The sequence below is a fragment of the Jaculus jaculus genome, chromosome 1 (genome assembly GCF_020740685.1).
Source record: "Jaculus jaculus isolate mJacJac1 chromosome 1, mJacJac1.mat.Y.cur, whole genome shotgun sequence".
Lineage (NCBI taxonomy): Eukaryota > Metazoa > Chordata > Mammalia > Rodentia > Dipodidae > Jaculus > Jaculus jaculus.
In genome coordinates, this window is record NC_059102.1 from 35,795,890 (window position 1) to 35,811,792 (window position 15,903).

At 45.9% G+C, this 15,903-nt stretch overlaps 1 protein-coding gene across 1 annotated transcript in view; it reads left to right on the top strand.

Annotated features, from left to right (window-relative positions):
• The window catches only part of Cpn1 (carboxypeptidase N subunit 1), a 34,691-nt gene extending 21,097 nt beyond the window's left edge, over nt 1-13,594 (top strand). The window contains exons 6-9 of the mRNA XM_004669875.2: nt 3,654-3,793; nt 6,543-6,642; nt 8,967-9,085; nt 13,273-13,594. Of these exons, the coding sequence (XP_004669932.2) occupies nt 3,654-3,793; nt 6,543-6,642; nt 8,967-9,085; nt 13,273-13,422 (509 nt within the window). The 3' untranslated portion in view covers nt 13,423-13,594. The remainder of the gene's footprint in view (nt 1-3,653; nt 3,794-6,542; nt 6,643-8,966; nt 9,086-13,272) is intronic.
• The last annotated feature ends 2,309 nt before the right edge of the window (nt 13,595-15,903 follow it).

The following is a 15,903-nucleotide window of genomic DNA, read 5'->3' on the forward strand; positions in this document are numbered from 1 at the left end:
TTGAACTTCTGATCCTCCTGTGTTTACCTCCTGAGTTCTGAATATTTAAACTAGGGCTTCATGCATGCCAGGCAAGCCTTCTAAGCCAACTGTAGCCAACTGAGTGACATTTCCAACTGTTTGTTTGTGGTAGGGTCTTGATCTAGACCAGGCTGACCAGGAATTAGACTCAGGCTGGCCTCAAACTCACAGCCATCTGCCTACCTCAGCCTCCCTAGTGCTAGGATTAAAGGCATGTACCACCATGCCACTAGAGAGAAAGAGAGAGAGAGAATGAGAATGAGCATGGATATGCCAGGGCCTGTAGCTACTGCAAAGAAACTCCAGATACACGTGCCACTCTGCATCTGTGGGTTCTGGGGATCAAACCCAGGTCATTAGGCTTTGCAGGCAAGTGCCTTAACCATTGAACCATCTCTCCAGCCGCCATCCCCCTCACCCCTACCCTTTTTGAGACAGGGCCTTGCTGGGTAGCCCTGGATGGCCTGGCAATTACTCTGTATTACTTCACTCTGCAGTAATTTTCTTTGTTCTTGTCTCTGTTTTTTTTTGTTGTTGTTGTTTTGGTTTGGTTTTTTTTTTTGTAACAGAAGCAGTCATCCTAATAGGTACCACCTGGTATCTTTTTTTTTTTTTTTTCATTTACAAAAAAGTATTTTATTACAGAACTAGAGGAAAATGGGCTCAAAATGAGCTCAAACTTTGACAGCAAAGTTTTTAAATTTGTCATTTATTTATTTGCACTGTGTATGGGGGGGGAAGGTGGTGCCAGGGTCTCTTGACACCGCAAATAAATGCTCCTCTGGCTTTATTTGGGTGGCTGGGGAATTGAACCAGAGGACGGCAGGCTTTGCAAGCAATCACCTTTAACCACTAAACCATCTCCCTGGCCCCAGCATAGTTTACTAGCATGTTTTTATTTTTTAAAAACGCCCTAGAAGAAGCCAGGCATGGTGGTGCACGCCTTTAATCCCAGCTTTTGGGAGGCAGAGGTAGGAGGATCGCTGAGAGCTCGAGGCCACCCTGAGATTACATAGTTAATTTCAGGTCAGCCTGGACCAGAGTGAGATGCTACCTCGAAAAAAAAAAAAGTCCTAGAAGAATCCAGTATTATCTTAAACATGTAAGCTACAATAACCACCACCCTGAATATCAAAAGGGCAACCTCAGGAATAATGAATAAAAGCCTGACAAAATTATGAGTTAGTGAGTAGGTACTATGATTTTATTCTGACCCCAGATACTGTCAGGGATCTCTGGATTTGTTCCTGGAAACCAAACCAGGGAGATGAGGAGCTGATCACTGGGCTAAATAAATAAGCAGTAATTAAGTAAATGATACTCAAGGGACAAGAGAAAGATAACGTGGCAAAAAGTGACAGAAAAGTTTCTTTAACTGGTAGGTAATGCTTTAGGAAAGGATAACAAGAGCATCCGCTGCCAAGACAGAGAGGCTCTGCCTCCGGAGCGGAAGGGCACCGAGCCTGGCTCCGCCCCCAGTGGGCGTGGCGAGGACCCGGCGAGCGGCCGTGGTGCTGGAAGGATCACCACCCCAAGCTGGTGGCCGGCACCCGACTTTCCCAAACAACTTGCCTGGTAGACACGGAACCCAAGGTTCCATCATCCAGGACAAGTGCTTGGCCTGTGGGATTCTGCAAGCTGGTATCTTCTGGCTGTTTGGTTTCCCTAATGATCAATGCTGTTGAGCATCTTTATAGGCTGTATGTATAGATTCTTCAAAGAAATTAATATTCAAGTCTTTGTCCCTTTATTTGTTATGATAGTATTGCTTTGTAGCTCAGGCTGGCCTAGAACTTGTGATCCTCTTGCCTCCGCCACCTGAGTGTTGAGATTCTTAGTGCATAGTACCAGACTCAAGTACAACTTTGTTTTTATTTTATTTTATTTTCATGAGAGAGAGAGAGAGAATTGGCACCCCAGGGCCTCCAGCCACTGCGATCGAACTCCAGATGTGTGCACCACCTTGTGCACGTGTGCAACCTTGCACATGTGTCCTCTTGTGTATCTGGCTTAGGTGGGATCTGGGGACTCGAACATGGGGTGTAGGCTTTGCTGGCAAGTGCCTTAACTGATAAGCCCTAGGCCATTATTTTATGTATTTATTTATTTTGAAGTAGGTCTTGCTGTAGCCCAAACTGACCTGGAATTCACTGTGTAGTCTCATGCTGGCCTCAAACTCACAGTGGTCCTCGACCTCTGCCTTCTTAGTACTGAGATTAAAGATGTGTGCCACCACACTTGGCAGCAAGAGAAGGGGAGAGGGAAAGAGAGAGAGTGGGTGTTCCAGGGCCCCTAGCCTCTGCAAATGATCTCCAGATGTATGTGCCACTTTGTGCATTTGGTTCTCCTTGGAACCAAACTCAGATTGTCAGGCTTTGCAGGCAAGCACCTTAACTTTTGAGCCATCTCTCCAGCCCTGTTTTTATTTTATTTTTATGTGTATGGAAATCCAGTTTTCCAAGCACCATTTACTGAAGTCCGCTTTCTACACTGAGTGATTTTGTCACCCTTGTTAAAAAGTTTCTGAGCTCTATTTTCTATTCTGTTGGTCTACTTTTCAGTCTTCATGCCTTTACCATACTGCTTTAATTACTGCAGCTTTGAAATCTCCTCTAATATCAGCTTTTGCTTTTCTTATTTTGGGTCTTTGGGGTCTTGTGAGATGCCATATGTTTTTTTGTTTGTTTGTTTGTTCATTTTTATTTATTTATTTGAGAGCAACAGACACAGAGAGAAAAGGAAATAGAAAGAGAGAGAGAATGGGTGCACCAGGGCCTCCAGCCACTGCAAATGAACTCCAGACACATGCGCCCCCTTGTGCCTCTGGCTAACGTAGGTCCTGGGGAATCCAGCCTCGAACCGGGGTCCTTAGGCTTCACAGCCTAGCACTTAACCGCTAAGCCATCTCTCCAGCCCTCCTATTTCTTTTTTGGCATTTTTTATGAGAGAGAGTGTGTGTATGTGAGAGAGAGAGAGAGAGAGAATTCGTGTGCCAGGGCCTCCAGCTACTGCACTCAAAATCCAGATGTATGTGCTATCTTGTGCACATGTGCAACCTTGTGCATTGCATGCCCTGTGTGTCTGACTTATGTGGGATCTGGAGAGTTGAACATGGATACTTACACTTTGCAGGCAAGCGCCTTAAGCACTAAGCCATCTTTCTAGCCCTAAATTGAATATTAAATATAAATATCATGCCAATAATCATAAACATATTAAAATAATTGATTCATCTAAATAGTTGAATAATGAAAAATATCAATGTAGACCTTTATTTAGTAAAGAAAAAAAAACACGATGCCATCAACCTGTTCAGGAGTCAAGTGTCCAGAAAAAAACTGTCTTCATGTTACCATGGTATTCTCAGTGTGAGGGACGTGACAGCAAAATGTTCACTCCTTTGCTCTTCTGATCTGTAGAACAGTGTAGTTCAAACAGAAAACCTGCATCCTGAAAGTGCTCAGTAGTAAGAGCTTAGGGAAAGATGTAATGAAAGAGAAAAATCAGTGCAGGTCAAAAGATAGACTAGAAGGTGGTGAAGGTGGCCATGGAGAAATTGTGATCAAAAAGGGATAAGATGGATGACAAGTGGGGACCTAGCTATATAAATCCCCCTCTGTCTCTTTCCCTAGGAATGCAAGACTTCAATTATCTTCACACCAATTGTTTTGAGATCACCCTGGAACTGAGTTGCAACAAGTTTCCCCGGGAAGAGGAATTAGAGCGGGAGTGGCTGGGTAATCGGGAAGCTCTGATCCAGTTCTTAGAACAGGTAAAATCTCATTTTTCAATGTGTCTGTTTGCAAAAGGAGTGTTTCCAAAGGCAGGCGGCGGTTCTGTGGCTCAGAGCTGACTTTTGCTCTGACTGTACAGTGAACTTTTCCCAAGGAGATCCTTACATGGAGTACCAGTGTCTGCCAGAAGCTTTATTCCAAACAAGCCAGATGGAACTGTCAGACAGTAAACCAAATAAGAAAGTAAATTTAATAACACGTTAAAAGAGAAAGGCTCTGAAGAAAGGCTTACAGTGAAAGTGGCTTTTAAACAAAGATTCCAAATTTAGCCAGCCTGGGCTACAGAGTGAGTTCCGGGTCAGCTTGGGCTAGAGTGAGACTCTGCCTAATGAAACAAAACAAAAACAAGATAGCAAAGATACCAAGTTGCTGAGAGAATCATGAAGTACCTAAAGCAAGGACATGGCTCTTCAAATCCACACAACACTTAGTGATGAAAGATGCCCAGTGTTGCTGGAACTGGGGAAATGAAACCAAAGAGAAAGTGAATGATCAAAAACCAGCATCTGAAGCCAGGCGTGGTGGCGCATGTCTTTAATCCCAGCACTCGGGAGGCAAAAGTAGGAAGGAGGATTACGATGAATTTGAGGCCATCCTGAGACTACATAGTGAATTCCAGGTCAGCCTGAGCTAGAGTAAAAAACAAAACAAAAAAATCAGCATCTGGAGAGATTTCTCAGTGGTTAAGGCACTTGCCTGCAAAGCCTAAAGACCTGGGTTTGACTCTCCAGTACCCACATAAAGCCAGATGCACAAGGTGGCATATGTGTCTGAAGTTTGTTTGCAGTGGCTAGAGGCCCTGGTGTGCCCATTCTATCTCTCTCACTCATAAATAAATAAGTCAACAAACAAATAAAATAAAAACCAGAAAACAAGTATCAGGAGGATGTGGAGAAACCTGTATCTTTAAGCACTATAATGGGAACAGAGAATGGTGTATCTACTGTGGAAAACAGTATGGCAGTTTGCCAAAGATGAAAAACAGGCTCGGGCTGGAGAGATAGCAGTAAGGCACTTGCCTGCGAAGCCTAAGGACCCAGGTTCGACTTCCCAGATACACATAAGCCAGATGCACAATGTGGCCCTTGTGTCTGGAGTTTGTTTACAGTGGCTCCAGGCCCTCTCTCTCCTTTTCTCTAATAAATAAACAAAAATAAACTATAAAAGACTTTTAAAAATAGGCTGGAATTCAGTTCAATGGCATGCAGGGCCCTAAATTGGGTCCTCAGCACCACAAAAGTAAACCAAATTGAAATGATGGTATGATCCAACAGTTCCATTTCTGGATGTATACCCCCAAAGAATTAGAATCAGATCCTCAAAGATATATTTGCATACCCATGTTCATAACATTTTCCACAACAGTAAAAAAAAAAACCCAGAAGCCTCCCAAATATCTGCTGGTATTAAACAAATAAGTTAAATGTGGTATATGCATAGGTATATGAATACTGTGGAATTTTATTCAGCCTTCAAAAAAAAGTAAGTTCTGGCACATGCCTCGGTATGGGTGAGCTCTGAGAACATTCTATTAAGCAAAACAATCCAATCACCCAAAGACAAATACCGTATGATTCCATCTACATGAGATATTTGGGGCAGGCAGAATCACAAAGACGTGATACAGAATGGGGGCTCAGGCTGGGAGAGCAGAAATGGGATAGAGAGAATGACAGATGGAGAGCCGTTATTGAAGCACCAAGTTCTGCTTTATGAGAAGAGTTCTGGCGGCAGTTGCATTGTTGATTGTACAATATTTAATAATACTGGAGTATGCACTAAAATGGTTAAGGTGGTACATTTTACATTATGCATGCTTTTAACGATTCAAAATGTTTAATTAGCCAAGTGTGGTGGCATACACCTTTAAACCCAGCATTTGGAAGGCAGAGGTAGGAGGATTGTGATGAGTTCAAGGCCACCCTGAGACTACATAGTGAATTCCAGATCAACCTGGGCTAAAGTGAAACCCTACCTCAAAAAAAAAGCATTTAATTAAAATGGAACTCAGAGGGCCTGGGGAAATATCTCAGTTGAAAATGTGCTTCCCTTGAGAACATCAGACCTAAGTTCAGTCCCCAGAACACAGAACACATGTACAGATGCCCAGCATGGTGACACACATGTACCTGCAATCCCAGTGCCAGGGAGATAGAGACAGGATTTCTAGGGCTCACTGACCAGCTAGTCTAACCTAACTGGTGAGCTCCAGGCCAATAGGAGACCTTGACTTAACAGAGGTGGACAGCATACTTGAAGATGACACCTGAGTTGTCCTCTGCCCTTCACACATATGTGCACACACATGCACATGTGCTCATGTATACCCTCAGAAATATATACATGTACCACACATGCAAGCATGAAAAAAAATAATTAAAACTTTAAGACCTTAAGATGAGCACAGCCATGTGGCTGGAAGTGTGGCAGATCTCAGGCGCAAGACAGGGTTGCTGCTGAGGACTGCAGCTACACAGCCCCGCACGGGGCCTAAGCCGTGGCTGAGTCGGGCTTTGAAGAATGGTGACATGATTTGACTGAGTATCTAATCAGATCACTTTGATTGTTTTACCGAGAAGACGTTATTGGCTTGGGGGAGTCACAGAGAAATCACTTGTAGGGCTATAGCCTTAGTGTGTGTGAAGGTTGAAGGTGAGAACCCATGAGGAAGGCTTGAGCCTCCAAAACATTGTACCAACCAACTCACCTGGCTGCTTTCTCCTACAGGTCCACCAGGGGATCAAGGGAGTGGTGCTTGATGACAATTATAACAACCTCCCTGGGGCTGTCATTTCTGTCACCGGAATTAATCATGATGTCACTTCAGGTAGGCGGCCAGAGCTTTCTCTTCTCATAGCCTTCACCAGAATGGACACCAGTTTGTAAGCCAGTGAGTCTAGCAAGGATGTCAAGGACACTGGAGGTGGGGATCAAAGGGAAGAAGGGTGCTAGACATGGGAACAACAATTTAAAAGCTGCGCTAAGCAGCCAAGATGTTCAAGTGGAAGGTCTTTGATTCAGACATGAACAATTGCTGAGAACAAGGACCTGGAGAGATGGATGTAATACAAGTTCTCATCAGAGGTCTATCCGTTACGTTCTTGTTGCTTCCAACTAGAAGTGGATTACAGAAGGAAAGGGTTTATTTTTGGCTTATGTTTTGAGAGGCGAGTCGGTCACAGTGGAGAGAGCATGGCAGGAGGAGACAGCCAGTGTCCCGCCATCTCCGCAGCAGGGTGGAGGTCGAGAGCTGGTAGTGCTGGGTTGCCGCACCCCAGGGGCTCTGCCCCAGTGACACATATCCTCCAGCAAGGCTCCACCTCCTGAGGGACACACACCTTCCCAGCAGCACTACTAACTGGGGGTTGATTAGTCAAACATCTGAGTCTATGGGGGTTGTTGCAGTCATGTCCACATTGCTGGTAGAAGTCATCCAACCCAGAGCAGCTTGTGGGAAAAATAGGTTTATTTTGGCTTACAGGCTCAAGGAGAAGCTCACGATGGCATGGCAGGGGAAACCAATGGCATGAGCAGAGGGTGGACATCACTCTCTGGCCCACATAAGGCGGACAATAGCAATGGAGAGTGTGCCAAACACTGGCAAGGGGAAACTGGCTATAACACCCATCCCTAATAATACACTGCCTCCAGGAGGCATTAATTCCCAAATCTCCATCAGCTGGGAACTTGGCATTCAGAACACCTAAGTTTATGGGAGACATCTGAATCAAACCACCACAGGGGTCATTTAATATTCAAACCATCCAAGAATCCAGGAACCACTGCCACAAACAAGCTTGTTGGGTCTATTTCTAGGCTTGAGCCTATTAAGAGCCCCACTGCTAAAATGAAAGGGGATAGACAAGAGAAGGACTGTAACGGTGACATTTAGCCTCTTTTCCAGCTTAGGCATTTCACTACATGTCCATCCACACACATGAACACACACCTGCGTATACACACACATAAAAATATTCTGTGACTGGTCATGTGGCACACACCTGTAACCCCAGTACTCAAGAGGCCCAGAGAGGATGATTGTCAATTTGAGATCAGATTGGGACGTGGATATTTAGTGTTTGAGGCTAGCCTGGGTGTAGTGGTTTGATTCAGGTGTCCCCAATAAACTTAGGTGTTCCGAATGCTAGGTTCCCAGCTGATGGATATTTGGGAATTAATGCCTCCTGGAGGGAATGTGTTGTTGGGGGCGGGCTTATGGGTGTTACAACCAGCTTCCCCATGCCAGTGTTCGGCCCACTCTCCTGTTGCTGTTGTCCACCTTATGCTATGATGTCCACCCTCTGCTCATGCCATCGTTTTCCCCTGCCATCGTGGAGCTTCTCCTTGAGCCTGTAAGCCAAAAAAAAAAACAAACAAACAAACAAACACAAAAAACACCTCTTTTTCCCACAAGCTCCTCTTGGTTGGATGATTTCTACCAGCAATGAAAACCCGACTGCAACACTGGGCTACATGAGACCCCTTCAAAAGAACAAAAGAAGGGAGGAAAGAAGGAGGAGGAGGAGAGGGGAGGGGGAGGAGAGGAGAGAGGAGAGATCTTTTCAAAGCCCAGTCTTTTGCGTGATCACTTAGTCTAACTCTCACGCGTAACACACTGCTCTTGTCCAGTCCAGGGCTGTGTGCGTTGTGCACTGCTCAGCTGTACCGACTTCCCGTGACCCTGACTCAGTCTCTGGGTGAGCACTCACAGCTTCGTACGCAGTCCATTTCTGTCATAGACGTTTCTGCTTCTGTCTAGCATCTGCCTGCTTACAAGTTAACCACATAGTTCTCATCTTTGTTCCTTTAGGTAAATGCCATTTTTCCACAGTGGCTTTCTCAAACATCAGAGGTCTCAATAGTTTCCTTATCTGGCAAAATATTAAGAACCATTTCAACCTTCTCTTTTCCTAGTGACCCTATACTGTGTTAAAATCAGGATCTAGAAGGAAGCGCAGTACTTAGAGGCAGAGCACAGTGAAACCACTTTCTGACAGCGACTCCAGCCGAGGAGCCTCCTTACAAGTGCCTTGGCTTCATCATGCTGCCGAGAAACACTGAGTGTGTGCAGCCCACTCTCCGCGTCAGGCCTCCTTCCATATGGGCAGGCTTCACGGGCAGCTCACTGAATTATGTCCTTGCAACTTTTAGGTGAAGATGGGGATTACTTCCGGCTGCTGCTTCCAGGAACCTACACTGTCACAGCCACAGCCCCAGGGTTCAACCCGGAAACAGTGAGCGTGACCGTGGGGCCTGCAGAACCCACCCTGGTGAGTCCAGCCGAGTTTTGCAGATTCCAGCTAGCCTGCCCCTTGCTTGGCCCTTGTCCTGGCTTTTCTTTGCATGTGTCTTTAACACAGAATCATGATGAAGCTCACTGCTTTGAAGGCGGGAGAGATGGTTCCGCAAGGAAAGCACTTGCCTTGCAAGCATGGGGACCTGGGTTCAGATCCCTGCCACCTAAATAGACATGTATGCTTATAGTCCCAGTCCTGGAGAGGTAGAAGTAGGAGAATTCTCTACTTGATGGCTACCAAGTCTAGCCTTATAAGTGAATGACCCTGTCTCAAAAAAAATACAGTGGAGAGCGATTGAGAAAGACCCCTGACGACGTCTGGCCTCCACATGTATGCATACACATGTGTGTGAGTGTGCACTCACACACATGCATGTACCCACACACATATACATGCAAAGAGGCACCAGTTTAATTTATGTTTTCAATATTTTTATTTATTTGAGAGAAAGAGGCAGACAGAGAGTGAGCATGGCTACATCAGGGTCTCCTGCCATTGTGGACAAACTTGACCTCTAGGCGCGTGTGCCACTCGGTGCATCTGGCTCTATGTGGGTGCTGGAGAGCTGAACCAAGGCCACCAGACTTTAGCAAGCAGGCACCTTTACCTGCTGAGCCTTCATCCCAGCCCCAAAGCACTGGTTTTAAATGCACCTCATTTGCCCACAGACCTTGGAAGGATTACATAGTTTCGGTCATCCTCAATTTCTTCTTCTGTAAATTGATGCTAATACTTCCTCCTTCCAAGAGATTGAAAAGACAAAGTGCAGGTTCAGCGTTTGGCACAGTAACTGACACACAGGAAATGATCTGCAAACCTTAGTTTGAAAATCTTAAGGCCCTCAGAGATTCCCCAGGTGCCCCTGGTTGCATTCTTCAAGGCCATAAGCAAGGATTACCACTAGGTGGCGATCTGCAAACCGTCTGGTGCCTTGCGAGCCCCAGTCTCATTTCCACTTGCAGCCACCACAAGCCAGCTTCCTCCAACACTCAACTCTCCACAGTGCTCCATTACAGACAGGAGGAAAAGCAAAGGACTCCTTTGAGTTACAGAAGGAATCTTATCGCTTTAGGTCAAATTAGGTAATAATCTCAGAGCGCAAATGTCCAGGACACCAATCTTCAGATTTCTCAAATGTGGAAGAAGAGGCGATGCCACCAAAAGAGCATCTACCACTTTCCCAGGCCTCCCCACCCTTCCCTGTCCTGATCATTCTCTACACTAGAGCCGAGCAGACCCGTCTCCCCTTGCTTGTCAGTGTGTTGCATTCAAGGAGCTCATCTTTTTATTTTTTTAAATTTATTATTATTTACAAGTGGAGAGAGACAGAGAAGAAAGACAGAGAGAGAGAATGGGTGCACCAGGGCCTCTAGCTACTGCAAACCACTTCTAGATACATGCATCACTTTGTGCATCTGGCTTTAACTGGGTACTGGGGAATCAAACCCAGGTTGTTAGGCCTTGCAGACAAGTGCCTTAACTGCTGAGCAATACCTCTAGCCCTACTTATTTATTTATTATTTATTTATTTGCAATCAGGGAGAGACAGAGAGAGAGAGAGAAAGAATATGCAGCTCATCTTTTTAAACGCCATCCTCAGTGCCACTGGCTGCATAGCTGCTAGGCACCAGTGACTAAGTGAGAGCTTTCCAGAACTGTCCCAAGTAATGGTGGGAGTGGGATTCCAACCTGTGACAGGTTCTTGGGCTATCTTCTAAGGTGCCTCATGCTGCATGCACACAGTATGTGCTCATGACACCTTTTTTCTTTGTGGTGTGTGTGTGTGTGTGTGTGTGTGTGTGTGTGTGTGTGTGTGTGTGTAGGTCTTAGGACAACCTCAGAGTACTGGTCCTCCCCGTCTACCTTCTTTGAGACAGGGTGTCTCATTGTTTTGCCTCTATGTGCAGCAGTCCATCTGGCCCTCAAGCTTCTGAATAGTCCCGGCTCTGTCTCCCAGTGGCATAGGTGCATTGGGATCACAGACATGTGTTCCACTTTGGGTCATGCTTGATGTGGGTGCTGGGGAATTGAACTCAGGCCTGAAGTCTTGTAAGCAAGCATCTTTAACTGCTTGGCCATCTCCCCAGCTTCTAAAGAGGCATTCTTTTGTTAATATTTTATTTGTAAGCAGAGAAAGAGAATGGGCATGCCAGGGTTTCCAGCCACTGCAAATGAACTACAGATAATGCACCACTTTGTGCATCTGGATTTATGTGGATGTTGGGGAATGGAACTCAGGTCATTAGGCTTTGCAGGTCTGAGCCATTTCTCTAGTCCAAGAGGCATTCTTTAAGTACTTTGAAAATTCCTCTGAAATTCCAGATCGTTGCTTTTTCCCCCAGGCCTCTAGTCCCATCTCCAGCATATTACACAGTGCATACAAATGAATGAAGAGAAAACAAACCCTTCCATCTCAACCTGGGTAGATGATCCTGATTTCCCAACCTGTCCACTCTCTCTCCCTCCTTTCTTGTAATACCTGAAAATCAAATGGCTAGCAGGCAGCTGCCCACATAAGTTTTGCATTCAAGCCTATTCGTGGCCAAATGCAAACAACTACACATTATTCTCTTGAGTAGCATGCTGTTTCACTTCTTTTGCACATGTCCTTTAAATAAACCAACATAACTCTTTATTATGTCAAATATAACTCAAAGAGGGGGAAATCTGTCATTTGTATATAATTTTCAGATACATAGCAAGAATGTGTTTAATGATCACAGTAAAGTCTACTTTCTTTTGTATTCTAAAACAGCTACCTTAGGTGCAGGGTATGTGTGTGTGTGTGTGTGTGTGAGAGAGAGAGAGAGAGAGAGAGAGAGAGAGAGAGAGAGAGAAAGAGAGAGAATTGTTTACTAAAGGATTTTCATGTTACAGTAAATATGCTCTGGGACGATAGCTCAGTGGATCAAGTGCTTGCCGTGGAAGCACAAGAACCAAAGTTCATATCCCCAGCACTCACGCAGATGCCAAATGGGTGTGGCAGCTGTCTGTAATACCAGCGTTCTGGAGGTGGAGACAGGACCCCCTGTACAAGATGCCTGGCTAGACTAGTCTAATCAGCTGGGAGCTCTGGGTTCAAAGACGAGTGTAATTGAGGAAAATACCCAACCTCTGGCCTCCATACACACATACATGCATACACATGCACATGCTCACATACATCCCCCCTGCACACACATAAACACAAAGGTGCTTTAAAGTATCTCCTAGGGCCCAGCATTCTCTTTGTTTTTCCCCACAGCCTTCCATATGTTGTGACTTCTTTCTTCTGTCTCCCGCTCCTTGTTGCCTTTTTTCTTCCTTTCCTAGATGTCTGTATTACTAAATAGGAAATGGTGCCATACGGTCGGCTGTGGCCCCTCCCACCTCTCTGGAGAGCTAGCAGAAAAGCTGGCTTGAGCTTTTTGTGAAAGGGGCAGGAAACAAGCAGCCCCCAGAAAGGCCTCTAGGGCGGCCAGCCGTGTGTCTGTAACTCCCAGCTGCTTCAGTGACTCAAGCTGTTCCAAGGGTGGAACAGCTAGAGAAGCCCCAGGGGAGTGCGGTTAGTACACTCTGCCACTCCCCCGCCTTGTGCCGCCTTTGAGGCCTCTACAGCACCTCCCCACCCAGAGTGCCCCACACCCAAAATGTCCCACACTCAGTCACAAGCATCTTCCAACTGTGTGCCCTAGAGAGTGGGAAATTTTATAATAACCCTTGAAAGGATGTACTGATACCTGTAGAAACTTGGGTCTAACTTCCAAGCAACAAACTGTCACCTCTCCTATCCTATCCCTGTGTCAAGCAATGTGGCAGAAGTTTGAATTCCAAAGGCCTGAGACACTGGCTGGCATGCCTGAGCAGGGCCCCTGCAACTCACAGTCAGCAAGGAGGAGATCGAGATCAGGACACCATCAATCATTGTTCCCATCTGGAGCAACAGTACTGGTGCAAATGTGTCTTTTCTAACGCATAGGAAACAAGCGTATGTTTAGTTCGTCGAGCCACACCTTTTGTGTTCCAGTGAGTTGGTGCCACTCTTCTGGGAATACTTGCCTAAGTCTATAGGACCTTACCATGCTGGCGGTTACTGAGGAACTTCTCTGAGTCTCTTAGAACTGGAGCTTTGGGGGGAAGAGTTGAAACTGGCCTCTTGATTTCTGCCTTTTCCCTTGTAGGTTAACTTCCAACTTAAGAGAATCACAGATCAAGTGTACCCTGTGCGGAGAGTTCCCGGAGGAGGGCCAAGGAGCCGAGGGAAAGTGCTGTCGCGGACACCCAAGAGGAAAGACACAGCGACCAAGCGGCAGCACCGAGGGCCCGCCTGAAGCCCGCAGTGCGGCAGAAAGGCCCGTTGCTGCTGTCAGATGCCATGGCCACCCTTCTATTTTAGAATCTGGAACATATTTAAGTATAGGTGCATTCAGAACACTTCTGAATGGCTCCATCTGTTCCGGGAATAAGCTGTCCCCAGGCCAGCATTAAAGGAATCAGAACCTACCGGAAACTGGTGCCATTTTACATACTGCAGCGAGGTCCAAGATGCTTAGGTTCTGCGAGTCTGGTTTAGGTCCACGTTGGTCCACTCTGCATCCAGAGACAGGTTCTGGCTGGGTGGTCGCTGTCTCCAGACTCTAGCACAGAGCTTGGCATGTAGGGGGTGCTTGACAAAGCAGTCAGAATGACTGAAATGCTGGGTGATCCATAGCAAAGGCAGAAATCCCAAGGACCATTTCCAGGGTATCCAGTAGTTTCCTAGTGACAGCTAGGTTAGACTTGTAAGGCCTTATCCATTGTTGTCCATCCATGGGCACTATAAATAATTTGTACTTTACAACCATTCTCTAGGTATGTAGGAGGATGCTGAGGCCCCTGAGGCTGGCATGCAGTGGCTCCATACCAAGCAATGCCCAGCACTCTTGGTCTCACTGAGTCCCAAAATGATCTCACTTGACCCAACAGCATTATTCAGCAAAGTAAATGTTACTGAACACTCAGGAGGCTGGTGTAGCACCCAGTTGATGAGCTGCTGCTAGGCTTGCTGGCTTTCCTGAGTCCTCTGTCCCCAGGGCTCAGTCTCAGTTTCCCACCTAGTCCACTAATTAAAACATCTCTCTTCATTTTTTATATTTTTATTTATTTGTTTGTTTGGAGAGAGTCACTGAGAGTATGAGCAGGCCAGGGCCTCTTGCTGCTGCAAAGGAACTCCAGATGCATGCACTACCTTGCGCATCAGACTTTATGTAGTTACTGAGGAATTAAACCCAGGCCGACAGGCTTTGCAGGTAAGTGCCTTTAACTGCTGAGTCATCTCCCCAGCCCCAGCTCTCTCTCACTGCCAAGCAATGCAGCACCTCTAAGTGCATGTTCCACACCCATCAGAAGCTGCAAGGGTGCAGTCTCCTCTACAGGCCATTCAGGGTTAGGATTCACACATAATTTATTTTTCTACTACTGGAGCCATCTCTCAATCTGTGGCTGAAAGGAAAAGAGAAGAAAATGTCTTTTCTCACTTAGAGAATTCTCTTGTGCTAAAGATTAATCCTTTCTGTATAGTTTTGCTTTTTTCCCAATTATTTTTATTTTTTATTTTTATTTATTTATTTGAGAGCGACAGAGAGAGAGAGAAAGAGGCAGAGAGAGAATGGATGCACCAGGGCCTCCAGCCACTGCAAACAAACTCCAGATGTGTACGCCCCCTTGTGCATCTGGCTAATGTGGGTCCTGGGGAATTGAGCCTCGAACCGGGGTCCTTAGGCTTCACATGCAAGTGCTTAACCACTAAGCCATCTCTCCAGGCCTTTTTTCCCAATTTTAATTTTTACTTATTTGTGTATATTCATGATAAGGTGGGGCCACAGTGTGTGTGCCATGGTGTGTGTATGTGTGGAGGTCAGAGGACAACCTCAGTATGTTCCTCCACTCCTGCCTTGTTTGAGGCAGGGTTTCTCTCATTTTGCCACTAGGAAGACCAAAGTAGCTGGCCCACAAGCCTTGTTGTTTTCTGGACTCTGCCTCCCATTGCCTCTGGGATTACAGATATGTTTGCCACTTTTGCATCGGTATAAACTCTGGTTAGCAGACTTGTGGAACAAGTGCTTTTAACCACTGGGAAATCTCCCAAGTTCCTTCTTCCCAATTTTAATTCCTTGGATCCCATCTTGTTATTATAAAAAAGCTGCTACTTGTGAGGGCTCGGCTCAGTTCACCAGCACCTCATCCCTGAGCTTGCCACACCTGCTACATTGTCTGGACATTACTTATTTTGTTTTCAGGTCCCCAGTACAAAGTCCCTTGACAGAACTGACGTTTGCAGAATGCAGTCTCTGGTTTTGCTGGCACAGCCTCAGCATTTCCTCCCTTCATTCATGCCAGGGATCTTTACTGAGTCTTGTTCCTAAGAGATGCAGAGGAATGAGACAGTTCATGATCTCCGTGCAGTTTGGAAAACAGATGAGCCACTGCAATGCATGGTATTATTAATGACTGTGACTCAGGGGGAAGGGGAGCCTGAGAGAAGAGCCTACAGTCTTGGGAAAGTACAGAAGGGAGCCCAGGACTATTGAAGGCTGAGGTGAGATATACCTCAGATTAAAAAAAAATTGCCAAGGGCTGGAGAGATGGCTTAGCAGTTAAGGCTCTTGCTGCAAAGCCTAAGGACCCATGTTCAACTCTCCAGATCCCACATTAGCCAGATGCACAAAAGTGAGGCAAGTGTAAGATCACACATGTTCACTAGGTGGCACAAGTGTCTGGAGTTCAATTACAGTGGTGGAGGCCCTGGTTTGCCAATTCTCTCTCTCTCTCTC